At 47.0% G+C, this 27925-nt stretch overlaps 1 protein-coding gene across 2 annotated transcripts; it reads left to right on the forward strand.

The window, feature by feature from the left end:
- LIMA1 (LIM domain and actin binding 1) lies at nucleotides 1-27739 on the forward strand. 2 transcript variants are annotated; one of them, XM_065858765.2, is made up of 11 exons: nucleotides 1-92; nucleotides 3672-3804; nucleotides 6242-6287; nucleotides 9446-9901; nucleotides 14661-14769; nucleotides 16094-16242; nucleotides 18687-18794; nucleotides 21000-21057; nucleotides 21745-21860; nucleotides 24382-24515; nucleotides 25543-27739. In XM_065858765.2, the coding sequence occupies exons 2-11, from the start codon at nucleotides 3686-3688 to the stop codon at nucleotides 26537-26539; spliced, it is 2292 nt and encodes a 763-aa protein (XP_065714837.2). In that variant the 5' UTR covers nucleotides 1-92; nucleotides 3672-3685; the 3' UTR covers nucleotides 26540-27739. The 2 variants fall into 2 exon arrangements, with proteins under 2 accessions (XP_065714837.2, XP_065714838.2); XM_065858766.2 differs by lacking the exon at nucleotides 18687-18794.
- Nucleotides 27740-27925: the final 186 nt, after the last annotated feature.

Here is a 27925-nt window from a genome sequence, read left to right on the forward strand (position 1 = left end):
TGCCGCGGGTGCCCAGCGCCGCCGCCGGCGCGGAGGGGCAGTTACCGCCTCGGCCGCGACAGGTGTGCGGGACCCGCCTCCGGCCGGCGCAGGTGCGTGGGGTGTGGGGGCACGACCGGGCAGCGGGGATGGGACGGGACGGGACGGGACGGTACAGTACAGTACAGTACAGTACAGTACAGGGGGGTCCTGTCGGTGCGGGGCTGCTTAGAGCGGGATCTTCTCCAGGGGCTCCCGCTGGGCCGCGGGCTGTGCCGCTGCCCGCAGCCCGTGCCCCGCCGCAGGGGCAACTCAGAAGCGGGCACCCCCTCCCCAGCTCCTGGCAGGGGGGCGCCGGGGCTCTGCGGGCTGGCGCGGGCTGGAGGGGCGAGGCGGGACAGCCCCGTCCCGCCGCCGCCGCTCGGTGCGGGGCCCGTCAGGTGTTTCAGGGCTCGGCCGGTGCTCATGGGGCCGGGGGGGATGCGGAGCCGCCTCTGGAATTGTCGGGAATTGTCACACGGTCCTGCAGACGCTTTAACCACCTCTAATAAACCACCCTGTGCCACTCTGGGGCAGCCACCTATAGAAAGTTCTTCTTTCAGGACCTATGCAGATATGTGGGCTTTTATTCCACTGTTAAACTCTTAAAGTTACCAGATTTGGTGCGTTTTGTGGTTAAATCCGAGCTCTGCTCCTCTCAACACCTTGTTCTGGGTTCCCGTCCCCTCCTGCAATGTGCAGGATGCTCATGACCTCGTTTAAATCTTAATACGTACGATAAAGGACTATTTCCCGAAATGAATTGGAATAAATTATTCAGAAGAAGCAGCAAAGAAAGGACGGAGATGTTTGAATATGGAAGTGTAAATGTAGGGGAAAGTGCTAAGGATGTGGAATGGTGCTAAAAATGTGGGAGCACGAGTTTCAGGGCATCTCAGTGTTCTGGTTTGTGTCTTTTCTAGTGACTAAGATTCCAAATATGCTTCTTAACTTTCCATTTGAACATTTGAGCAGTAGCTGCTGCCTTTATAAAGAGGGTTTTTTTGCCAAAACAGGCCTGATTGTCTTAATGACCCTGTGGCTTTAGCAGAGAAAATGGTAGGGAAACGGAACAAAAACAATGGGGAGAAAACGCGTCCACAAAGAGCTGCAGTGGAATGTCTGGGCATCAAACCCGGCTTATTTTCTGAACAATTCAGCTGGATTTTGTTGTCTCGGTGTTTTACTGAAGCTGTCCTTCCGTGTAAGGTGCCTGTCAATGAGCGACCTGTTATCTCTGCCAAGGGAATAATGAAACCCCGCGACTGTTCCCGGCAGAACGGGCTCCGTGTTGTCAAAGGCCATTTAAACTGCAGAGTGGGGCTCCAGGTGATCTCTTGTTGGCTCAAGATTATTCATAAAATGGAGTTTAAACGGTAGCATTACACGGCTGATTCACATTTTCTTTTGAATGGGGACGTATTTTTCAGAAGTAAATTCTTTCTGTAATCTCTATGTATTTCTGTGGCTTTATTAAATCCGTATGCTGAATGCTTGCTGCTGGACATCCCCACTAGGGACTGTGTCCTGTAATCATAGAAATGCTCATTTATTTCCATGTGCAACATGCTTTTTAAAAAGGGAGAAAATTGCACGCTCCTCTTATATTCTAATGAGATGCTTTTTCTTTGCGGGTGATCGTTGTGCAGTTGGCACGGGTTGGTAACTATTTTAAGGCAGCTTCACAGACGAGGGGAACTCGGTGCTAAAGCCTGAATTTCAGGCAGTATCCGAGTTTCTCGTGCCCATGGGAAGGGGCAGCATTTCAGGGACCACCTGGAGGGGGAGATGCAGGTCTGAAGCTGCAACTGGAACTGTAGCACCGATGAGTTCCAGCCTGTTTCAACATCACCATGAAAATCCAGCGTGACTTTTCTCGTTTGCCACGTTACTTCAACCTGTACATCTGACAGCACCATCTAAATTGCTATCTCGAAAGAACGCGTGCTGGCACGGCGTGGCATCCTCTCCATGACATCAGGTGAATTATGGAATGGTAGAGAAGGTCTCATTCTCCTGCCGTACCCCAGGACGGTGACGTCTCCGTGTGCTCGTGTTGTCTGCAGCAGCGGGGAGGAACCGCTGGGACTCGGAGCCAGCGAGATGCCGCTTGCTGCAGCTCAGTTCTTGCCACGGCTCAGTTCTTGCCGCAGCCAAATTCTTCTGGGCTGAGGCATTACAGAATCCCGAGCCTTTGTCATTTCTGAGCAGCCGCATTCCAGAAATGTGTTCTTTTCCTGCGTTTGACTGTTCTTAAGTCGCCTTAAGGTGCTTCCATTTGCAGTGTGACCTATGCTCAGACTTCCACGGTGCAAATCAGTTAAGGAAATTGATGGAAAACATGCGAAAGAGCTCAGCCTGCCTGGTGTTGGCGTTGCAGGATGGTCACTGCACTTGCTGCGGGCATTGTGTGACAGGGATAAAAGAAAGGGGAAAAAAGGAAAGGCGTTGCCCCACAAGCTTTATTTTGGTCTTATCAGTGAACTCCTTAATTTAACCTCCCCTCCTTTCCTCCTTCATGAAACTAAGTATGTAAAAACCCATAAAAATCTGATATAGCCTTGCTGACTTTTGTGGGGAGAAGCTGTACAAAATCTCTTCCCGTTTCTAGCAGGACAGGGTGGTTGAAACTATTCCTTTAGGTAACTGATAGCGATTGCAACACGAGGTTTACAGCTGCCTCCCTGAACACAAGACGCGTTTCAGCTCCCAGAGGAAACGGCTGCTGCGTTAAGAATGAACAGCACAAGAGTGAATGAAAAATGTTTGCATAGGAATTACATCCTCTTAGGTTTCATAACTCGAGCCTTCTTACATAAACGCCAGCACATTTGGTTTAGAAACCAGAACAAGAGAGGGCATATTAAGGTTTCCTGGAGCCCGGAGGAAACATAGAGCTTCACGTTTGCGTCCTCCTCAATCTCAGCACGTCTCACTCCTGCCTTGCGACTTCTCATTGTGGCCGGTGTTTTATCAGCAGCACCATCTCAATGGCATCTGCAGAGGAAATGATAATTTTAATATGATCCTTTTTTTTTTTCTGGGTCGGTTGATGGACGAGATGAGAGAGTCCAGCACAGGGCAATGAAGATGCTGAAGGGAGTGGAGCATCTCCCGTGTGAGGAAAGGCTGAGGGAGCTGGGGCTCTGGAGCTGGACAAGAGGAGACTGAGGGGGGACTCATTCCTGGGGATCAATATGGAAAGGGGCAGTGTCAGGAGGATGGAGCCAGGCTCTTCTGGGTGACACCCAGTGACAGGACAAGGGGCAATGGGTGCAAACTGGAACACAGGAGGTTCCACTTGAATATGAGCAGAAACTTGTTCGTGGTGAGGGTGTCAGAGCCTGGCCCAGGCTGCCCAGGGGGGTTGTGGAGTCTCCTTCTCTGCAGACATTCAAACCCGCCTGGTTCCTGTGGAACCTCAGCTGGGTGTTCCTGCTCCATGGGGGGATTGCACTGGATGAGCTTTCCAGGTCCCTTCGAATCCCTGACGTTCTGGGATTCTGTGAATCTGTGAGATCCTGAATGATCAGGCTCGGTGGCTCTAGTATGCTGGGAGCACCTGGGTGGTGACCGAGTATCAAACCACTTTGTGATTTACCTTTCTGCTCACATAATTCATATTACTGACCCTTTACTTCCTTCCTGAACAGGTATTGGCGATAAGATGGAGCCGTCCCCGTTTAATAGAAGACAGTGGACTTCACAGTCTTTGAAAATCACTGCGAAAGAGCTGTCTCTAGTCAACAGGAACAAGTCGTCAGCTCTGGTGGAACGGTTCTCCAAGTAAGTGCTGGAGGCTGCTATGCTGAGACTCACAGCTGGAACCCTCAGCAATGCCACCGACACTTGCTTTGCTTCTTAAAAATAACACAGCTCCGTAGGCATTTGAGTGTCTGGTTTGGGCAAGTTCTGGTTGCCGACATTATATTGATTCAGCATTCTGGATGATCATATCTTTTTTCTTTCTGCTGCCAGGAAATAGAATGTTTTATGTCCAACTACAAATTGCAGTTGTTTTTGAGGGCAGAGTAGCGGGATGTAGGAGGCTATTGCCATTTCATCACACAGAATCACAGAATGTTATGCAGGTTTCTCTGTTAACACGGCGTTTCCTGCCTGGTACTATAAAAAGTAGCAGTAGCGCTTTATCTGTTAATTGGAGACCAGTTAGAAATGGTCGTTCTCACTGCGATGGATGTCGCAGGGTTTCACAGCACCTCTGCTCTTCACGTTTGTCCCTTCCAGATGTCTCATGCAACTTGTGTAGAGAAGGAACGTTGCCCTTCGCTTTTCTCTGAGGGATGGACGGTGGGCTACAGGAAAATCATAAAGTGATATCTTGTCCACTGAGAAAGCGGAGTGGCAGGAGCCTAAACATATTTTCTGGCTTTTATTTCTTTAAATATCTCCAGTCCAGCTTGGATTTCCAATGGGATTTAGGCAACCAGGCCTCCCAGGTTATTGCATTAATAGCGTAGTGAGGTTGTGGAGTATTGAGATCTTGAGTGTGGGAGAAACTTTATGAAGTCTATAGGGGAAAGACAGCTGCAGTCTGGACTCTTTAAGTTACCCTTGAAGTACTGTGTCCAAGGGAGAAGCTGCTTGCTTTGACCGCTCTTGTGAAGGTAATTTATTCACTCATTGAAGCTTGATTACAGAACCTGGTCATCTTGCTAAATGTTGATAATCCTTTGAAAAGGGCTTACTGGAAATAATCCAAACTGCTATTCCTTAATCAAGTGGGGTCCCGCTGCATAAGCAGCGTCGATTCCTTGGGAAAACACCGTCCCGCGTACGGGCTTTGCCAGCACTGACACTCGCAGTGAGGAGCAGAGTTCTTCTCAATTGCTATTACCTAAATATTTGTATGCAAGGACATTTTTTCCATTCCAGATAGTGTTTAGATGGTCAGTTTGTCAGGGCAGAGCAGAGACTTGACCAGCGTGACTCACCGAGCGGTGCTGATGGGGATTCGGCCACCCCGGGTTGTTTTCACTGCGGTACTTGACTCTCATCCCCGTGTCTCTGTTGCTTCTTCCAGTGTTGATCCCTCTTCCTCCATAAAGTCCATCTCGCAGCATGTCACACGCAAATTTTGGACCCTTTATAGCACAGAGACATAGGTTAATGTATTTGTATTGATTAAAGAGGGACTGCTACACTCTGTTAGCATTCGGTCCGTACAGCAAATGCAGGTTGGAGAGCAGAAATAAGTAAGGGTGCAATTTGTCTACTTTATATTGTAACAAGAGGGGAAATCTACATAGGAGCACATCATGCACGGTGGGAAAAAAGGAATTGATATAAAGAAAAATGAGTAATAGAGCAAGGATCTGCACATAAGGAGTTTTTTCCTAGAAGGAACTGAGCCTATGATATGCATTGGTTTGATACCAGCAATAATTTAAAGTCTGAAGCTAAGCACTATTATATTAGTGCCTCACTTACTACCTGTAACATACTCCCAGTTGTATCAAAAGCAGAATTCCAGATAAGGGAAACACAAACACCATTTTCCCAAGCGGACGTTGGGTGATCTTCCTTTAAAAAGCAGCGCTCTGCTTACAAACAGCAAAACGTGTCCCATCCGACCAATTAGCTCCTTTGACGAGCGCGGTGCGGTGATTAGCGGGGCCGTGTGCTGGCCCGGCGTGGGGTGCAGATTGCCCGGAGTTTTCTAGAGCTTCTTAAAGGACTTTGATTCATGATCCAGGGTGGCTTATCTGCGCAGGGCTGTGATTACTGCTGGGACGGTTCAGCTGCTCGGGAGGCAACTGCTGAATCGGTGCCGTTTACAACCCAGCGGAGTAAAATAAACTGGCACTTATGTGGATTTTCTGCGTATGCCAAGCTGTAATTTGTTACGGTTCGGCAGCTGCTGTATAAATAGCTGAGTTATTCCTGCAAGGGGGCACAGCAGACAGCTGGGTGGCGGAGACAATACAGCTATTCCAAGGTAAACTGTGTTGGAGAATTAGAGTGCTTAGGTAATGAAAAATATTAATGTATGCTATTACTGTAAACTGCGTGACTTGAAATGTATAAGTGGCTTTGCATTGTTCTGGTGTTATTTGCTGCTGTTTTTCCAGCCTCTGCTTTTATTTGATAGGTCTGGGAAGTGCACAGAATGCTTGGGGGGGGAAAATTCATACCTGTCTTCAAGAGCATTCAGTATTCTGGCTAAAAACTGGTTTTGTCCTTTTTCTCCTGTATCTTGAAGGTATCAGAAAGCAGCTGAAGAAGCCACTGCTGAGAAGAAAAGAAGTGTGAGTATTTGTTTTCTGGGCAATAAGAACAGGTCAGCTACACGCAATGCAAGCGGAACAGATCAGCTCCACGCAGAGTTGCTGTGACGGTTGATTTGGTGAATATCAAACTCGCTGCTGTGTATCCTACAGCAAACTTGGCTTAGGCGGAGTGTTTGCTTTTGATTCACTCCTGCCCTTTCCCGGTGTGAATGGAAGGGAGGAGAACCAAGCGCCTTGCCCACAGCGACGTGTTGAGTCACCAGTTCGCTCCCGAGCTGAAGGCACAAGGAGCCAACCGCACACTTGAATATCCACCTCTTTGTTCGTAGCTGCAGGCGGTTGTGTGGTACCTCTGCCTTTCTTAACTAAGTTGAAAAGCCTGCTTAAGCGAAGCTGACGGCCTCTCGGAAATCTAACGTGTGTCTTTGATAGCTGTAGAATGCATTAAGGGGGATGTTTCCTGAAGGGCTTTCAGGGCTCCAGATGCCTCTGGGTAGGGGAGGGACACCGTGTTTGGCTGGTACATCATTTCTGGATGGTACAGCCATGGTGTTTGGGTGGTACCTCATTTCTGGATGGTACAGCCATCATGTTTGGATGGTACGTAATTTCTGGATGGTACAGCCACAGTGTTTGGGTGGTATATTGTGTTTGGATGGTACAGCCGTGGTGGTTGGATGGTACATCATTTCTGGATGGTACATCATTTCTGGATGGTACAGCTGCTGTGTTTGGGTGATACAGCCATGGTGTTTGGGTGGTACATCATTTCTGGATGGTACAGCCATGGTGTTTGGGCGATACATCATTTCTGGATGGTGCAGCCATGGTGCTTGGGTGGTACATCATTTCTGGATGGTACAGTCATCGTGTTTGGGTGGTACAGCCATGGTGTTTGGGTGGTACCTCATTTCTGGATGGTACAGCCACCATGTTTGGGTGGTATATCATGTTTGGTTGGATGGTACATTATTTCTGGATGGTACAGCCACCATGTTTGGGTGGTACAGCCATCATTTCTGGGTGGTACATCATTTCTGGGTGGTACCTTGTGTTTGGGTGGAACATCATTTCTGGGTAGTACAGCCACTGTGTTTGGATGGTACATAATTTCTGGATGGTACAGCCATCATGTTTGGGTGGTACATCATTTCTGGATGATGGTACAGCCATCATGTTTGGGTGGTACATCATTTCTGGATGGTACAGCCACCATTTTTGGATGGTACCCTCTTTGTTTCTGGATGGTACAGCCTCACATTCCCTTCAGTACCTGCACTGCTCACCCTGGTCCCGGTTGGGGACCCTGCCCGGCACACCAGGCACTAGGACTGCAGGTCTTTGTGTAAGCAGATCCTCTGTTTAGTTTTTAGTTAAAAAGCCTACCGATATTTTCAGGACATCTGGGTAAGTCTTTGTCAGACCACGCTGCCTCGACCTCTTTAGTGTTTGGGGAGTCATTCTTTTCCTGTTCAGGATAAAATAAGCATTCTAAAAATTACTCTCCAGTCTTACAATTTCTTCATGGCTTGTGTGATCAGGGAACAGGCAAATCTCAAGCAAGAATTGCTGGTGGTGTGAAGTATCGGGGACCCCACAGGTGCCACATCCAGAGGTGTTCCTGTGGAAACCCGCTGCACATTTTTCAGTACTTCTGTTGTATTACAACATTTGCCTTCTAACTTTAGTACTTTCTTTTAACCGTGGTCAGCAAGCTGATCTTTTTTTGAAGTCTGTGTGGATTCAAGTTAATTTGCAAAGCAGTGTTCGAAATGTGACCAGAAGAGTAATAGGGTGAGAGACTTAAATCCCAATATAGCTGCTAATCCTGTTTAATTCCTATAAGCCTTGCAGACCTGCTCCACTTGCAGTGGGTTTGATACGTAGGGGTCTCCATAAGGGAGGGAATAGCAGCGCAGTGGTGGCTGATGTGAGATGTGAATGAATCAAACACGGGCCGCTCTGTTACTCCGGGGAGAGGTAACGACTTGTAAGCAAAACGAGCCTGCAAAATGCTTGAATACGAGGGGAACTACCACTCCAGGTACTACCATTTACTCTTGTAACTCAAATGCTAATGTTAACTGACAGTAGAAATACACAACTGCAGCAAAGCAGGGCTTTCTGAGAGCTCATCTGGAGCTTTTTGGAAGGCCTGTTAATTGTTGTCTCCTGAAGCAGCTGCAAGACATTGCAGGGTTTGGAGCCCCACCCAGCCCTGCTCTGGCTGCTTGTGCTGCTGCCTGCGTGCTCTGGGGCTGGAGACCCTCGGGGGGTTCTGGTCCCCTCTCCCCCACGTGTGGGTTCTGGTCCCTTCTCCATGTGTAGATTCTGACCCCTTCTCCCCCACCTGTGGATTCTGGTTCCCTCTCCCCCATGTGTGGGTTCTGGTCCCTTCTCCCCCATGTGTGAATTCTGGTTCCCACTCCCCCATGTGTGGATTCTGTTCTCCTTCTCCACGTGTGGATTCTGGTCCCTGCTCCCCCATGTGAGGATTCTGGTCCCCACTCCCCTATGTGTGGATTCTGGTCCCCTTCTCCACATGTGGATTCTGGTCCCCTTCTCCCCCACGTGTGGGTTCTGGTCCCTTCTCCATGTGTATATTCTGACCCCCTCTCCCCCACCTGTGGGTTCTGGTCCCCCTTCTCCCCCACATGTGGGTTCTGGTCCCTTCTCCCCCACGTGTGGGTTCTGGTCCCTTCTCCCCCACATGTGGGTTCTGGTCCCTTCTCCCCCACGTGTGGATTCTGGTCCCCACTTCCCCACGTGTGTATTCTGGTCCCCACTCCCCCACATGTGGATTCTGGTCCCCTCTTCCCCATGTGTAGATTCTGGTCCCCTTCTCCACATGTGGATCCTGGTCCCCTCTCCCCCATATGTGGATTGAGGCCTTTTGTGTGGCATTTAACTCATTAGAGCTGGACTCCCTTTTTCCTTATAAGGCCATCCTGTTTGCTCACTTCCTGCTTTAGCTCCTGATTTTTCTCTTCTCCCCCCTCCTTCCTCTCCTATCCTGGATGCTTTCTCCATGTGGCACAGTTGTAACTATTCACAGCTGTCTGAAAAAGCAGAGAGCTGCGATCAGTGCTGAGCCTTGAACTTCCTTTCGCGGAGAAAGGAAGTGCTTTAATGCTTCATCAGCCACATAACTGGAATCAACTTCTTGTTCTTTGCAGAGCGCAGAAAACCTTCCCCCTCATTTAAGAAGGGGGAATCTGAGTGTACTCAAGAAGAAGTGGGAGAATCCAGCGCTGGGAGAAGAGTCTGGGAAGGAAACGCAGCGAAGCAGCTGTGCTGAGCTTCGGCGCAAGGTCGGCAGCCCCGGAGCAGCGGGGAGCAGCCCCACGTCTCCCCCAGGGACGGAGCAAAACCCGGGGGCTGGTGCCACCGCGGCCACCCGGGCCCCTTCGGGCATCCCCAGCCAGCTGCCCTGTCCCGCTGGGGACAGCACCACGTCGAGAAGCCACTCGGTGGAGAGCGGTCAAATGGAAAACTGCCTGCGAGAGCCCAGGGAGGTGGAAAAGCCCGAAGGCAGCGAAAGCGCGGACTCTTCGGGGAAGATCGAGAAGTACAGCGTCCCGCTGAACAAGCTCAAGATGATGTTTGAGAAGGGGGAAGCGGCTCAGAGCAAGGTAAGGGTCTGTCCCTTCGGATCTTGAGAGAAACTAAAACTCCACTGCCCCTCGGGCACCAAGAAAAGTCCGTGGAGGGAGTGGCTCCCAACTATTGACTCTGCAAATAGTTGTAGGCATTGTTTTAGTGGAAACATAATGAAGCTGGTGTTAATAACTTGTTTGAGCTGCACAAATATGTGCAGAGCGCTTGGGGCTGTGCTATATTTGATTGTAAAGTTAATTTGCTCATGGAAGGGCTAGAAGAGAGAAATAAGTAGGGAATGTTTTCTTTTTTGAGTTGGGGCGGTTTATGTATTTTCGGGAGATTAAGATGAGTTATGTAAACATGAATTGTGTAAAAATATATATATATGTATATATTTTTATATATATAAAAGAAAAAGCAACTGTTTGAAGTGAGCTCAACAGTCCCGGGCGGGTGCAGTTGAGATGGAAGCGCTGCCAGAATTCAGAGGGTTTTTTATATATGTATCAGTATGTGAGTCACAGAATATGCACATAGATATGTGCTGTGAAATACTCCCATCTTTTCCTCGCTGCTCTCTCATCTTCCTATCTTAACAAATGTTTCTTATCGAAAAAAGAATCCTCACAGGGGAAAAAAATAAGCAGAGATAGCCAGACAAGCTCCTGCCTTCACGAGTTTTGACTTGCAAATGCACAGGGCTTGCATTTTCCTACAACTGCTCATGAAATCTGATCCCGCATGTGGACTGCAGACTGTGTCCCGGGGGAGAATTGCTTAACTAGAAAATGAGTTGCATATGCTGGTGACTTGCAACATAGTCCCGGGGCCTTGATGCTGGTGGATTTTCCAGTTTTCTCATAGTTTCCTATAGTTCTGGCTTTGTTTGGCTGCGAGTGGTTTTCTTGCAGCATTGAGCAAAATGAGCACATTTTGGTACAAAAGTTGGTTTGACTATGGGCTTCGGATGAGCATTTCTGCCATAAAAAGTGAGTTCTGGATCTGTATGTGGTGATTTCACAAGGATTTTGGTGGGTTTTGTGGCGCTATCACGATCTCCCGATAGCGCTGCTCTCACCTCCTGCTGCAGGGTCCGTCGGGCAGGATTCCACAGGAAGGAACCGTTGTGCAGATGGGCTCCAAGTGACTTTATCTTCACCTGGGGAATAAATCAGAGGGGGTGTCTTTGTGGTTAGGAAGCACTATGGTAAGATTTGTGGTTCTGGGGGTTTATCTGTGGGTGGTGTCACGCAGTCACGTACCATGAAGAGTTTGGAGCTATGGGGACACAGGGTTTTTTTTCACTAAGCAATGGTGTCAATTTGGGTAACTGCAAGTTGCCTCTTCCATTTATGAACCCTGCCCATCGATAAACCCCTGGTTTAAGCGCAACAAGGTGTCATAGAATCACTCAGGTTGGAAAAGACCTTTAAGATCCTTGAGTCCAACCATAAATTTAGCTGAGAGACGGCCCTTTTCCTTGGTATTTTCTTAAGACTTAAGGTAGAAGTGCTGTCAGAGCTTTGCTGACAAAACATCTGTATAAACGAAGTGGCTGTAACTTCATGGCACTAAAGATAAAAGGACTTCTCTGGTTGCTGGGCAAGGCTGTGACAAGAATCCAGATTAGAGCCTGGGTTTCCTGACTCAATCGCCCGCCCTAAAGAAACCTGTTTTCAGAGTTATGAGCAAAACCTCCTACTTCATTCATTTAGTCCTTCAGATCTTGCTCCGTCTTCTGCAATTGAGGCACAAGGCAGATCTTAATTTGTTGTGTCTTCCTGGAAAAAAATGCACTAACCATGGTATAGCCAGGAATGTCGGTCTAAATAGGCTCAGCACAAAGCTAAGGCTGAACATCAGGTCTTTCATCAGCTTCAAAGAATTCTTCCTGTAAGTGATAGCGACAGTGGACTTGAGGAAGATCAGAAGAGCGAGCAAGCAGATCTAAAATACTTCTTAAAAAGTCGCCTCCAGGTTGGTTTCTGGTTTTCCTTTAAGGTAAAAACTTATTGTCTTGCGTAGCCAGCCTGGTGTGCGGGGTCACATTTGACACGGTTCCTATTTGATGGAGTAGGTGTAGCTTTTATTTGGTCTCTTGCCCAACGACTCTTTGCGCCGTGGGCGAAACGCTGTGAACGCTGTTTGTGGTGCCTCTGCACCCACCTCTTTTGTCTTAGAACCTCGGGGCTTTCCAGACGTGAGTATTTTATCTCATTTACAGGCAGCAGAAGCTGTGACGTGGGAGTTGTGGCTGTAAACTGAGGGGTGAATGAATAAGATTGGGAGTCAGGGATCCCTCCATGTGAAGGTGTCACCATTGTGTTATACAGCTTATCTCCAGTTCTTCAGGTGCAGATGGGCCACCTGTAGCTGTCTGAGGTGGCTGCTGGTGAAAATATGGAGAGTTTTGGTTGCTTGGAAGAAAACATTGATTTTGTGCATGTGTCTGGATGAGCTCTGGACCCCGCTCCAGAATGGCTGTTGGTGGGTGCTGAGCAAACACGTGGTGTAATTGTTTGACAACACGCCGGCCTCTTGCCAACTCTTATGTAGAGCTTGAATTTGTTTAGTACTTCATTTCAGCGATAATTCTTTGCCTTCTTAACACGAGGGCAGCTCAGCCTGATGTTACTGGAGAACGACTACGTTGAAAATGAATTGAAATGAGATTCTGAAACAAAAGTGAATGAGAAGCAGCAACCCAAATGATTTCCAATCCTGATTTCTGTCTTTTTCTCCTGAAAAGGGCTGATGGTTCCTTTCAGTGAGGCTGGAATTCCAGATGCTGGATCTAAATTACATGAATTACAAGGCATATCAGGGATAAGAGGGTCATTAGGGGCAGTCAACATGGCTTCACCAAGGGGAAGTCGTGCTTGACCAACCTCATTGACTTTTATGAGGAAGAATGAGCTATTAGACAACGGCGTAAGGGAAAGGGAGCTGGGGGTCCTGGGGACAGCAGGGTGACCATGAGCCAGCACTGGGCCCTTGTGGCCAGGAAGCCAATGGGACCTGGGGTGGGTTAGAAGGGGGTGGTCAGTAGGTCAGAGAGGTTCTCCTGCCCCTCTGCTCTGCCCTGGGGAGACCACCCCTGGAATCTTGTGTCCAGTTGTGGCCCCTCAGCTCCAGAAGGACAGGGAACTGCTGGAGAGAGTCCAGCGCAGCCACCAAGATGCTGGAGGGAGTGGAGCATCTCCCGTGTGAGGAAAGGCTGAGGGAGCTGGGGCTCTGGAGCTGGAGAAGAGGAGACTGAGGGGTGACCGGTTAAAATGCCCTTGGATCTAGGTTGCAAGCTTGGCTTTTCGTATGTAGCTTCGTTACTCCCGCTGTGTGCAAGAAAATGTGTGTGTGTGGTGATGTATTATTGAAAAAACCAAAACCCAGCACCCCCCCCCAATAAAATAAATAATAATGAAAAAAAAAACAACCCCAGAGCAGTGATAAAAGTCAAGATATTCAAGTGGGTAATAAAGATGGGGTTTGCGTCCTCAAAGGATCTTGTCGTCAAGTGTATTCTGCCAATAATCATCTTTGTACACCAGTCAAAAGTGAGACCCTTTGATTGAGAAGTGTCTGAGTTGTTGTGGGCTGGAGGTGACATAAAAGCAGACACAGGCGGAATAAGAATAATCGAAGGCCAGTTTGCGCAGAATGGGGAATCTGCAAGTCCTTACAAGTGTGCAGACACTCCCAGACTGAACCCTGGACACACTCCGGGGAGGGAAAAGCCTTGTCATAGCTAAGCTCTTTTCCAGCAAGAAAAGTTACTGAAGCCTTAAACCACAGAAATAGAAAATATTTCTCAGGCTAATGGAAAAAGAGGCTTTCCAGCTGCTTTCTCCTTTCCTGGTGAAGCTGAGATTTTGTGTGCCGAAGCAGCCCGATTTTTCACAGTGATTATCTTACAGTGCCGTTCTGTTAAAACAGAACTTTGGCATTTCCTTCAGTTTGGTGACCAGCAGTTAAGAAACTTCTTGGAAGTTGGGGCGGGGGGGATGTGTGGTTGGAGCATCTTGCCAAACCTCCCTGCGTTAGCCTCCATCTGCATTTCCAACTGGCTCTGATTTAACTCTTCCCGGGGAGGGAGCAAAGGTCCATCACCTTCTAGTATTTTATAGGTTGACTTTCAGCTGTGCAAACAACTTATCTTGATGAAGTCCAATTAAACTCTGCGCTTCATGAGTATTTATTAAAGCTGCTGAAATGTCTTTTCGCAGTTTCTTTGAGCATTAGATTTTGGGGAGCTGATCTCTATGAATGAGTATGAAATGAGATTGAGGCACCCAGAGCATCTGTGTGGTTGTGTCCAGCACCTCGCAGAGACCGATTATCCGGGCTATCTGAGAATATTTATCTCTGGCACTCTCCTGCTTAAGCTTCAGCCTTATCAGACCTAATTAGGGAAGTATTTGGTCCCAAACGCACCAGCTATCCAAATCAAAACAAGTAACTTTAGATAACTTTTAGTACAATAGTATTTATTCTCCTTCCTGTTGCTGAAGATCAGTGTGAATTTGTGATAGCTCAATCCTGTGCTTCTCTGACTTTTCCACAAAGATAACCAGTCAAAGCGCATCCACTGCCCTCTCCAAGAAAGTGTTTTTCCAGGTGACAGGGTCAGGTATTCTGTGATCAAACTTGATATTGGTTAAATAAGATGTCACCTGCTAGACTTGTTTATTCCAGTAAAGCAGATTTGCTAGTGACACCTGTGCATCTTAAAGGATTATACGCGACAAGCTGGGCTTGTCCCAGCAGCCGATAGGTGGGTCTTGTCTCTCCCAGGTCCCCAGAGAGCCGAGGAAGCCGGCGGGGGGCAGGAGGATTTCTGAAAACAGCCTCTCCTCGGAGGACTTCGATGGTGGCCAAGGGGAGAAGAGCCGCAGTGCATCAGGTCAGTAAAGCTCGTGCTTTGGGGGGTTGCTTTTTCAGGAATGGAAGGAAGTGCAGCCATCTTCCATCTGTAAGGCCTGTGGGAACATCACATTTAGTGACTTAAGTCTTGCTGTGGATTTCAAAGCATTATACCCTTGAGCAGGGGAAACCAAGGCACAGGAGATAACCAGCGAGTTCAGGAATGGAACCTGGGTTTTTCCTGTGTCTTAATTTTAGAAGACTTTTAATAGACTAATTCAGGAGGCAGTGAACAGCCAGACCATGTGCCTTCTTCCCTCTGGCTTTCACTCTCATCCCTCCTGCCTTCTCCAGACATGGGTAATTACAGACGAATTTACAACTTGAGCAAAATTATGTCCTTTTCATATGTTTGGAGACTCTCTTCTAACAAAGCATTCACAATCTTTTGTGCTTTCGGGCTATGGTTGATATTATATCTCGCTGTTTAGAGGTGCGCATTGTGTCCTTATTTGAGCAATACTGGAATGGCAAGAACTGCTTATGTTTGTTTATTGTCCCCAGGAGGGACCTTAATGACTCGTACAGCTTTTTAGTCATTCAAGGCCACCAGCTAGTGAAAGGTCTTTTTTTAATCATGCTTTATTGGACAATTAAGCTGTTACTGGAGACCTGACCATTGTAGAAGGAAGTCAGATAGCAGAGCGGTCCCAGGAGTTGGCTTTTGAAACCAATTTGCTAGCGTCTGACAGCAAAAGTGAGAGATGGATGGCAAGAAATGGGGCGTAATTCTGAGAGTCCGGAGATGGGCACCTATTTCTTTCCTCTTGAGCTAAAACCAGGTGCTTCAAATGATCCTGTGAGACTAAATGGAATTATTTAATAACATATTTGTTCTTGAGATCCTCATCTGTAACGTGTCGTGCTAAATCATTTCCATAGAGGAGGTGGAAGCGGCAGGTGCGACTTCCTTCCTCGCTTCCCATGTTTTCCCCAAAAGACTTTGACACTGATTCCACTACAGGAATCGGGTACATTTCCATTTAGCCACTGTAGCAGCTGCTTTCATTTGACAATAACAGTAAAACAACCTTCAAGGTTAAAACTCTTTGCTCTCATTATTTCTGAGACTGCTGGCTGGACGCTGCATCTGGTGAATATGTTACTGCTGCAACTCGCTGGATCAATGACGAGATTTGGAGCAGAAATTTTTGAAGCATTCCTGTGCTTTTCAGATCTGGAATTTCTGTGATCTTGGGAGTGGTGAAGGGATGGGATTTATAAATCATTCTGTAGGCAAGTCTGCTGGTGTCCCTGAAAGTCACCCTTTATTTATGGAGCTCTTTTTCTGGGGCATCTTGTAGATAATAGCCCAGCACTCAGCCCAGAGAAGGCCGAGAGCAAGAAAAGCCTGGAGATGCCTCGCTTGACGGAAACGTCGATAAAGGATCGGCTGGCGAAGTACCAGGCAGCCGTGTCCAAGCAGGGCAGTTCCACCGGCCCCAGCGCTACGGTAAGTCCGTTCTTTGGCTTGCGTAGAAATGAACTTTTGTCCCAGCCGGAGGCTGGAAAGAAGATCTTATGGAAACCAGGCCCTTTGAAGATAATGCCATCTCCTTTTGCAAATAACTTTGTGGCCGTAGGAGTAATTTCTAGTGAAGATTGGCCTCTACCTACTGCAGGAAGAAATAAGCATTTGCATCTTCCTGGAGTAATCTGGGAAGTTTTCCAAGGAATTAATTGCTGGAACCCTTCTGAAACATAGCTGGCATTCTTTTTCTTTCTGCCTGTTGGTAGGTCTCTGCATGTTTGTTTAAAAACAACACAACCAACCAAACTCCATCCTGTATTGTACATTAGCTAGAAGCTGAGGGAAACTGAGGCACAGCAAGATGGAGCAACTTTCAGTGTCATACAATGTATAGAACCCGGATGGCTTGGCCTGCAGCTTTGGGATCTCCAGTCAATTTTCCTCCCTTTTGCCTTTCACCTCCCTTCAACTCTTCTCACCCATTATCTAAACCCAGTTTGATTCTTGCAGTAAATGAACTTATGCCAATTTTGCAGATACTTGATCAGGAAATGAGTTTGGGGCTCAAGTGATTTTTCTCTTCCCTCCTTCCAGTTTTGGGTGATGATATGGGAGGGAATAGAACAATTCAGTCTGTAAACAGTTGGCTCCAGGTCTGGTGCTACAGGCAGGGCTCTGGGTTCTCTGATAACGGCTGGTTTCACAAGACACCAGTCCAAACAGTGATACGTGGGAAAGGTTTATCTCTCAGGGGCAAAAGGATGCTGGGACAGGAATTAGCAGGGCTCATTTGAAGAGCTTTAAACCAGACTCGAAGGGGGATGGGGTTGTAGCTGGGCTTGCATCAGTGGGGCATCACCCTAGAGATGATGAAGGCTGGGAGGCCTCCCATACCCCTGGGGTGAAATGGGTGTGCTCGGCTCGCTCTCTGAAATGCCTGCACACCAATGCATGCAGCACGGGGAATAAGCAGGAAGAGTTAGAAACCTGTGTTAGGGCAGGAGATGATGACCTGGTGGCAATTCCAGAGACGTGGTGGGACAGCACACATGACTGGAATGTGGGCATGGATGGCTGTGTCATTTTTGGGCAAGACAGGCCAGCCAGGCGTGGTGGTGGAGTTGCTCTTTACGTGAGAGAGCAACTCCAGTGTATTGAGTATTGTCCCGGCACGGATGAGGAGCGAGTTGAGAGTCTGTGGGTGAAAGTTAAGGGGCAGGCTGGCAGGGGTGATACTGTTGTGGGCGTCTATCATAGGCACCCAGATCAGGGTGAGGAAGATGATGAGGCCTCTACAGGCAGCTGAGAGCAGCCTCACAGTCACAGGCCCTGGTTGTGGTGGGGGATTTTAACTTCCCCGATGTTTGTTGGAAGGACCATTCAGCCAACCACAGTCCAGGAGGTTCCTCCAGTGCCTTGGCAATAACTTTATGATGCAAAGGGTGGAGGAGCCGACTAGAAGAGGTGCATTGCTGGACCTAATCCTCACTAACAAGGAGGGGCTGGTTGAAGCGGTAAAGGTCGAGGGCTGCCTTGGTTGCAGCGACCATGAGATGGTGGAGTTCAGGATCTCCTGTGGCAGGAGCAGGATAGCAAGCAGAATTGCAACCCTGGATTTCAGCAGGGCAAAGGTTGTGGAATCTCCTATTCTGGAGACATTCAAAACCTGCCTGGACACCTTCCTGTGTAACCTCATCTGGGTGTTCCTGCTCCATGGGGGGATTGCGCTGGATGAGCTTTCCAGGTCCCTTCCAACCCCTGACATTCTGGGATTCTGTGATTTTGAGGGCATGTGGGGTGATTAGGCCTGGATTAAACTGCTGGGTGCATGGTTAGAGTCTGGCTGAGGAGCAATGGTTTCTGTGCACTACAAGTGATGCAGGAAGGGGAGGGAGAGCCGATGGACAGCATGTTTAGAGATGTATACATTGTAATTGTAATATTCAATTACATACGGGTTAGAGGTGTTTGGTTTTGTGCAGACCTGTTTACAAAATCCGCTAAGATGCTGGTGCTGGCAGTTGGTTGTTTCTCTTCCTCGTTGCAGAGAAGATGCCTTGTGAAGGGCACGAGTCTTTCTCCAGTTATCTTGTATCCTGTGGCAATAAAGAAAACACGAGGTTTCACTGGATTTTTCTTTTGAAGTCTGAAAGATTCTTTTGTGGAAATCTTAAACAAGTCATTTTTTCAATAACAAACCCCTCAGTAAATGCTGGCATTGCTTCCATGGAGCACGGTAAAATTCCACAGCCCCGTCTTTGTTCTTCATTAGAATGTATCACTTACCAAGTTCATATAGATTTTATACCCTTTCTTTTATCACCGTATATACTAAGAAAACAGTTTAAAAAGATTTTAAGAAAAACAAAGCAAGTACATTCCTAGGGGAAAAGAACCTGTCAACTTTCAAGCGCTTTATTCTTTAGAATGAGATTCAAGGCAGTGACAGTGACCGCAAGAATTACAGATGTGAGCAGAAGGAGAATGTGCCACCAGGTGCTGAGGACTCCGTGTCCCGTCAGGATGGGGACAAGGTAAGATGCTCACGCTGGAGAAGCTCAAGGGCTTCACTTTAAGCAGAACTTGTTGTAGAAGCGCAGCTGGTGGACTTATTCCACATGCCATCTAGAAATGGAATACGAGCAGGTTATTGACATGCTGCACAATTCCAGATAATGTATTTTTAAAATTATTTTTTAGACTGTATCAGAATTATAACTGATCAAGTCTCTGTGAAGACTTGAAGCAGTCCTAGAGAATATCTTGAGACACATTTTAAGTTTTCTTGGAGTGTTCCCCTTGTTCTTTCAGTAATGAGGTGCCTGTATTTGTTTTGTTTGTGGATTTTTGGTGTTTGTGATGGGGTTTTTTGTTTGGTTTGTGTGACACAAGTAAAAGGAGTTTGTCCTTGTTTCTTCAGCATTTAGTGGCTAAATTTTGATGAAGGTAACTGAGAACACCAGCTTGGGTTCGCTCCCAGTTTTGAGCCTCAGCTGCAAATTGAGACTAAATTACTCTGTGAATTAGAGATAATAAAGCACGCTCAAGCCTTTGTACGCTAAACCGGGGAGAGCAGACGGGATAAGAGTAGCTGAATAAGAACTGGGGTACTGTGTGTCCCAGCCGTTCCGAGCACGTGGCAGCTGAATGCCAGGAGGGCTTTGAGAGCTTTCCAGCCTTGGTGGGCAAGGGGCCAAACTGCTGCTTTCAGCTGCTCCTCCCGGCAGCTGAGCAGCTTGTGTGCGGCCGGGCAGGGCTGCGCTGCGCTAAAAGGTGCGTTAATTGAAAGAACACCTGTTAAATCAGAACATATCCCTGTTGTTGAAGGGGTGATTTGAATGAAATGTCTTGTGTTCAGCTGTAATTAGGAAGGGACTTGTTGAAGAGTCCAGGTGCAATAAAGAAGCTGAATAGGATGCTGAGAGCCAGGACTGTCCTTATTAAATGACGTGATGAACTTTGGAAACAAACCTAATTAAAACTGCTACTAGTAATGTCAGAAACAGGAATCCTCTGGCAAAAAGGAAAGGAAAGAAACTTTCTAACTTGTCGTTTTTCACACTGAATCTGTGAAAGATGTAGTAGCCAGATGTGTGACTCAACAGCCACGGTGTCACCGAGGCACCCCGAGGTTTAAGGGACAACAGGGTCCAAAACAACTTGTATTAAACGGGGAAACAGGGGTTTAGCGCTGCAAAAGTGACTTGAATACAGGTTCGGATATCAGTTGAGGAAAATTATTAAGGGGTAGCAACTAATACAACAGGAGGTCCACAGTGTGCATGCATGTGGCTTCACCCGAAACAATACTGGGGGTGTCCCTGAGTCCGGGAAGAGCCCACACTGCATGAACACGGTGTGGGGTTATTTTAAAGGGGTACACGTACTCGTAGTGAGTACGGAAAGTGTACACTCGCGATTACACGAGGGTAAATTTATAATACACTCGTAATCCTGCGAGGGTTAATTTTACTCACACCCATGGTGGCAAAGCAAGCGGAGTCTCCATCCCGGGGGGCAGTGGCTCCTGGCGGCAGCGGCTCAGCTCGGAACTCCAAGAGATCCGCGCAAGGGGCAGAGCCTCGACGAGAATCCTGTTTTATAGCTTGATCAGATCTGACTGTGGGCATTCCAGAAGCTTCTCTGCACCCCCCACACTGGCTGTGGGTGCCCCTGAAGCTTCCAAACATCCCCCACGCTGGCCACGGGTGCCTCGGCACTCCCTCTCCTCTCTCTTAACAGCCCTGACCAGGGGCTCTGGGGCCAAACAAGAGAAGGTGTAGCAGAGAGAGAGGGAGATGTGTCTACTCCTTCCATATCGAAGGAGAGAGGGGCGTTTGCATTCTGCCACACATGGCCATGCTGAAGCACTTCCCAGTGCTTGGTGTTATTTTTTCAGTAGATGGGAATATGTTAATATAAGTGACTTGTTTCCTCATTAGTTTGCAAACTTCAGTTGCTCGCAATGGACCTTTCAATCATTAAAGCGAATTAGTGATGATTTGCAGTTCATTTTGTCACATCTTGTCTCAATCTCAGAACAGCAGATTTCTGAACATCCTGGCCAGTCAGCTGGACTTTGCCTCGTGCCTTCTAAAACAAAAAGCAGCTTCATGCACACCCCAGTGTGACCGGTCTCTTCCTGTTCAGTGCTTCCAACTGCCTGTTGTGTTGCTGTGGTCGTGATTATTGAGACTTTAGAAGGTCAGAGGCGCTCATTGTCTAATATTCTCCTGCAGGTTTCTGGAGGGGAGAACAGCTTGGCTTTCCACTCTGCTCTTCTAGAGGACGGCAATGGTAGGTCCTTGTTCTCCTGCCTCAATGGGAGCAAAGGCCGTGGCTGAGGAGAAGCACCAGTTACCCAGCTGTGTGTAGGATGCTGGAGATCAGTCCTGTCAAATGATGAATTGGACCCAATTAAAAGCTGTCTTGTACTAAAAATCTGTCCTGTGCCTAACTCCAACTTTATAAGAATTTCTTTCAGGTTGAGTGGATGATTTGCAATTATAATTCTAAGACATCTGTAACTTGTTTGCTCTGATTGAACACATTTAAGTACAGCTCTGGCAACTACTATAGGCTGAGGTACTTAATTATTAATGCAGGGCACTTACCGAGTGTCTTTGGTGTTGTCCAGAGATACACAAGTTCCTATTCAGTAAAGTGCGTAACCACATTCTCATGTTGCCTTTGCTTTACACCTAAATTCAAGCCCACACACGAGCACTTTGCAGAACCGAAGAACAGCTCCTGCAGGTTAGATGTTGGATTCCCCTCTATTAGTTTTCTTTACATTATCAACTTAACTTTCCCGGTAAATAAGAAAAGCTAAAATGATCATGTTTGAATATCTAGGTCTAAAGGTTTAATAGCAGATGCGTTAGCCCTTAGCTGGTAGGATTGCACTTTGGTCTTAGGATCCTAAGGTTTCCATGGTTTTTAAAATCATCGTCATTGCCTTTTCTTCCTCCTCTTATCCCTTAGTTGGACAAAACTTGGAGAGTGAGACAGAAGGTCAGAAAAATGCGAGCACAAAGCAGCAGAACTCCGGTTCTAAAGCAGCTGGCCAGACAGATGCGCCTCTGCCAAAAGCAGTGAAGGTAAAGCAGCGATTTCTTCTCAACCATTGGTGCTGGTTAAAACCAACTCACTTTAAAGCCTTCAGCAGGGACTTGGCTTTGCATCCTTCTCTTCCCACTGCTCCCAAGGTAACTGCAAGTGGGAGCAACTTTATAGGAAGGTGGTGACTGACTCCACAGAGATTGAGTTTGGCATTCTGAGTAATCAGTCTTTAATGTTACGTTTTCTTTAGTGGGAGCTATAAAGCAGATGAAGAACTTCTTTGGTAGGAATGTATTTGCCAATGTTATTAGAGATACAGACAGCAGTACTGAGCGTTTTGATCACACTGTACATGTCATGTGTGCTGCCTGGAGTTAGGATGCCTGTTCCCTGGGCTGCCACAGACTTCCTGGCTCACTCCTGAGGAAACAACTGTGCTTTTGTTGTTTCCCCTTCTTTGGGAGGAGCAGCACTGACCTCACCAAGACCAGCGAGATGCGGCTTCCTCGTGTGCTGGAGTATTAATGCCAGATTAGAGCTGCCCATAGCCTTTCCGTAGTCTCAGTTACAGCACACAAGATACACACAACCTGTGTTCTTTGTCCTCTGTGCTCTCTTTCTAGTATTAGAACCATTTTAGTGCTCTACCTCGTTACTGCTTTAGATGCCAAGATAGCAACCCAGATGCTGCTTATTCATGTAAGGTTCCAATTTGTCTCTTCCAGCTTCTGTTTCCTGCTCTCGGTTCCTAACCTCTACTCCTGCCTTCACTTCCCTCCTAATGTGAGCTCAACTCTCAGCTTTCTCTCAAGTCTCTTTATATTTATTGGGCCTCGCCTTCCTCCTGTAGCTCCTATTTGTAGTATGCCTGGAATTTCTTTCTCTTCACACCCCAAAGGCCTCTCCATCAGCCATAGGGCTGATCGTTATCCAAGTAAGTTCCCGTTCTTCCCTGGGGATGTGCATTGCGGAAGCACACGCCAGCACCCTAATGTCACCTTGCAAAAGTGACGTTTCAGGGCGAGTTACTTCCCAATGAGCAAGCAAATTGTTGCTGCCTTGCTCCCTGTGGGAAGCGTGGGTGATTTGATTTTTGTTTGCATTGGTAAACTAATTCTTAGTGATTTCATTTAGTGGCTCGAAATTCAGAATTCATATAGTTCACCTAGAAATGGTGAATACTTTTCCAAAAGGACCTCTGAGCTTTTGGTGGTCAAGCTGTAATTAGAACTTTAATCTACTATAACATCAAGCAATGCCTTAACAAAATCAAAATACCGATTAAACTGGAATTAAATTGGCAGCAAACTTTATGGTTGTGACAAAGTGACTTCAGCTGGCTCTGTCTTCAGCAATCCATCCCTCACCTATTGTAACTTTTATTGCCTAACCATTGTTTCTAGTCTGTTATAAATAAATTGCTGTAATTATGTCTTCCTGTGACCTTCCTGTTTTTATTTTGCCCATCGTATTTTTCCGTAAAGCTTTTTGGTAAGTACGTGGCAGGTAATTCTTTGTCAAAGAAAAGCTACAATATCAACGTACCCGTGCAGACCCACGATATGGAGCATAGGCTCTTTTTACCCTGCTGCTAAAGTAGTTGTAATCAACACAGCCCAAGATTGCCAATTTTTCAACCGTAAGCTATTTAATTTTGCCTTTAAAGTGTGTTTGCTATGGGCCAAGATTCCAAGAGGTGAATGGCATCAAGTGACCTTTTTTCACAGACGATGTACTTGCTTCCTTGATGCTGTCAGAAAATTAAATGTGAAATTGTTCCCACACAGCACAGCAGTGACACTTGACTCCTCAGCATTTAAGTTTACTCTTGCAGTAAACTCCCAGGAAATTCTCTTAGTGAACACATAAACAATTTTAGCTGTTTAACCTCCTCACTTTAAGTCTCGAGCGAATTTGAGGGCTGCGTGTCCTGAAACTTGAGTGGAGTTCCTTTGCGATCGAGCTGGCGTTGCTTACCAATGGAGTCAGAAGAGTTTCCTGCTGCCTGCATCTGTGCTCAGACCATTGCCTGTTTCTTAAAGAGAGGAATTAAGCAAAAGTGCATAATTTCAAACTGCTGAGCAGCCTGTTTCACTCCTTTCCCCTTCCACCTTTTATTTTGAGGTTATTTCAGCTCTTTTTCCATACTATTTTTTTACTTCCATAAGTCTCATACTGGCTATCATTTACCTGAATGTCTCTTCATCATTTTCCTACCAAGAAAATATGATTTTGCAGAAAGAGATTAGACAGCTGTTTGGGAACTGGCTCAGTCAAGGTTCTGGTATTTTCATTGTTCCTTCTCGACCATTGTTCAACTTGTGATGCTGCAGCAGTGGAATGCACTGGGGGAAAATCTTGGCTGGCTGTCAAACCGCAGCAATCCCACCATAGCCTCTTCCTCACTCGCTGCCCACCAGAACCCGCTCTACCGTAATTAGCAGTGAGTTGCAGAAAGTGAATCACTGCAGTTTTTCTGAGAACTCTGCATGAACCCAAGCCAAGTCCCCCAGCGGTTGATTCATTTTCCAGTTAACGAGCTTTCTCTTCTTCCTGTAGAAATTTCAGTTGCCAATGAAGGAAACCTGTGTTGGGTGTCAGAAGACTGTGTACCCTATGGAAAGGCTCCTTGCCAACAAGCAGGTGTTTCACATCAGCTGTTTCCGCTGCTCCTATTGCAACAGTAAACTCAGGTAAACACGCTGCTCTGCTCGGCTGCCGTATAGGACGTGTAGTTCCCCTTCTAACGGATGAGCCGGCAATGTGCACTGGCACCAGATCAGGGGTACCCTGGGCTGCATCCCCAGCCCCGTGGGCAGCAGGTGGAGGGAGGGGATTGTCCCCTCTGCTCCGCTCTGTGAGACCCCCTGGGCACCGCGTCCAGCTCTGGGGTCCTGAGCACAGCACAGACCTGGACCTGCTGGAGAGGGGCCAGAGGAGCCGCAGAAATGATGCGAGGCTGGAGCAGCTCTGCTGGGAGGAACGGCTGAGAGAGCTGGGGTGTTCAGCTGGGGAAGAGAAGCTCCGGGGAGACCTTAGTGCGGCCTTTCAGTGCTTAAAAGGGGCCTGAAGAAAGATGGGGACAGACTTTTGAGCAGGGCCTGTTGTGATAGGACAAGGGGTGATGGTTTTAAACTAAAGGAGGGAGATTCAGGCTGGATAAAAGGCAATTGTTGTCCCTGAGGGTGGTGAGAGCCTGGCCCAGGTTCCCAGAGAGGTGGTGGATGAACCATCCCTGGAGACATCCCAGGCCAGGCTGGACGGGGCTCTGAGCACCCTGAGCTGCTGAAGATGTCCCTGCTCATGGCAGGGGTGGATAAGGTGACACTTGAAGGTCCCTTCAACCCAAACCCTTCTGTGATCCTGTGATGCCATTCAGGCTTAGCTGAGCTGAAGATAATGATAATTCAGTGAACTGGAGAGGAGTGTAGCAGTGGTGATACAGTCCTAGTCCTGCCAGGGGCTTTTACACTTGGTGCAGTCTATTTTTAAACTCTTAATGTACTTTTAGGTGGGGAAAAATACAATGTTCAGCTTTATAAAGAATGCCTGATGTTTGAAAAGGGAGCCATAGAAACTTATGAAAGCTGAAAGCTTGTCTTGTTTAAACACGTGGGGAGACTGGAATTGAATCTGATCAATAACATAAATAAAATATACACCTGTCTGGGTGGCTGAGACACAGAATACTAACATTTGACTTTGTATTTTCCTCAACAGTCTTGGGACGTACGCATCTCTGCGTGGGACTATTTACTGCAAGCCTCACTTCAATCAGCTCTTCAAATCTAAAGGCAATTATGATGAAGGCTTTGGACACAAACAGCATAAGGAATTATGGGCAGGCAAAACTGAGTGTGAAGAATCCCCAGAGAGAAGTGTCCATGGTGTAAATGCAACAGAAAATCCGCAAAGCGGAGTAGAGGACGCCCCGATTGCAAAAGTAGGAGTTCTGGCAGCAAGTATGGAAGCAAAAGCTTCGGCTTTGCCTGAAAGAGAAGAGAGACCAGCAGAGACAAAGAAGCTCAGGATTGCCTGGCCGCCTCCGTCTGACCAAAGTGTTCAGGGAAGTGCCTTAGATGAGGGCATCAAAGTGTTCAAACCCAAATGGCCTCCAGAAGAAGAGACCTCCAAGCCAGATGTGCTGGAGGACGTGGATCTGGATCTCAAGAAGTTAAGAAGATCTTCCTCGCTGAAGGAAAGAAGTCGTCCCTTTACCGTCGCAGCCTCGTTTAGAACAGTATCTGTGAAAGGCCAAAAATCAGAGAATTCATCTCCTTCTAAGGCAGAGAGAGACGTGCTGAAAAGAAGTGAGGAGCTGGAGAGAGAGGTCGTGGTGGACAAAAAGCAAAAAGAAAAGAAGGTTGAGAATAGGAAGATCCAGAGTGCTGAAGAGCAAAACGTAGAGGAAGAACGGGAATTGGCTGGTGTTAAAACAGCGGAGCACAATCTTGTAGAAAATGGCCAGGTGAATGCAGACACAGATGAGGAAGAACACACCATGGAAGAGCAGGAAATTCCAAATGAAGAACTCCTTGAGCCAAATTCTCCTAAACATTCCAACTTAACCAATGTCTTGACTGCTAAGGAATCATCTCCTAACCAGAATCGCAAATCCCAAGATGTTGGTTTCTGGGAGGGTGAAGATGTGGAAGATCTGTCAGTGGAAGAACAGATCAAACGGAATCGTTACTATGAAGATGATGATGAAGAATAAATTGGCCTTTTACTAGAAAACTTGTTGCAAGGTGCTGGGCCTTTTTAAATTGGTGATTTTAGCTTTAACAAACAGCTGTCCTCCACAAAAGCGATGCTATACTGCACATTGGCATTAAGGGAATCCTCTGTACAAATTATCTCAACTAGAAAAATACTCCAGAAGCCTGCAAAGAGTATATTTAGGTGCATGGAAACAAGGATGTGGCTGTGGGACAGCTTCAACAGGTAACTCTGTCCCCAGCACGAGAGCAGAGCTGTTCTGTGCTCCTACCGTCTTATCCTTTTGGAGCTTCAGTATGTGTTTCACTATCAGTTTCTGGAATTTCACTGTACTCCCAATGGTGCTGTGAAACAGGCTGTTGTTAGACCACTGTTTTACCACTCCAATGCTACTGCAGCGCTTAGGGACCAATTTCAAAGGGACTTTCTGGCCTGCTTTCCAAGTGGTGACTTAATGCACTTTAATACATGTAAAGGGCACAACTGGATTTTTTTTAATAATGAAAACACGTGCTTAGCGTCCAACAACGAAGGCATCTTAAACTGAGTGGAATGTGGCTTTTCTTTCTCAAAACTGTCTGTGATCCATTGAAGGCTCCCAACACCCTTTATTTTTCTCTTTTCAACTGGAATGGTGTGCCTGTCGTGGGAACATACGTATTTTAGTGCTTATCCAGAAGCTGTGCTGATGGACAGATCTCTTTGAGGACAAGTCAACGCTTTGGCAGTAGCCTGCAGGGCATTACTTTTGCATTTCATATGCATTCGAAGTGGTGTTGTCTTTTGTTTTTTGTTTGCTCGGAGTTCGTCATCATTCCTTCTAAACTGCAGATGATATTTTTAAGGCCTTTCGACAACTTTGAAATCTCACTTGTATCAAGCTGCCGTAAATCTTTCCGTTATGGCCGTGAAATTCCGCTGCGTTGCAAGAATCTCTGGAATAAAACCCTTTGAAGAGTTAAACTTTCTGATCGCTAGCATTGAAGCTTAGTACGTTTTTAAACTTGACTTCATTTATTTTACAAATAATGAAATCTTGAACGGTGGGAGGAGGATGCCCTTTTGTATTAGCTTTTATTTGTACTGTATTCTCATGAGAATTAGCTCTTAACTATACTTGAGGTGTAAAATATCCTGCTTTCTTAACAGTCTTGCTAACTCCAAAACCTTCAATAAAGTTCGGTCATTTACATTAAAATTTAAGTCTGAAGACTGGATTCGTACTCGTTGCACAAAGAGGTGGCCTTTTAAATAGACAGCGGGAGAAGCTGGGTGAAAAACCCGTGTTCCACTAGAAGCTGGAGACCAGACAGTGATTTTTTGGTGCCACTAGGTGACACTGTGTGTCCACTTTCTGGTTGACAGTCAGACAGACTGTGCTCTC

The sequence above is a fragment of the Patagioenas fasciata genome, chromosome 28, assembly GCF_037038585.1.
Source record: "Patagioenas fasciata isolate bPatFas1 chromosome 28, bPatFas1.hap1, whole genome shotgun sequence".
In the NCBI taxonomy this organism is placed as follows: Eukaryota; Metazoa; Chordata; class Aves; order Columbiformes; family Columbidae; genus Patagioenas; species Patagioenas fasciata.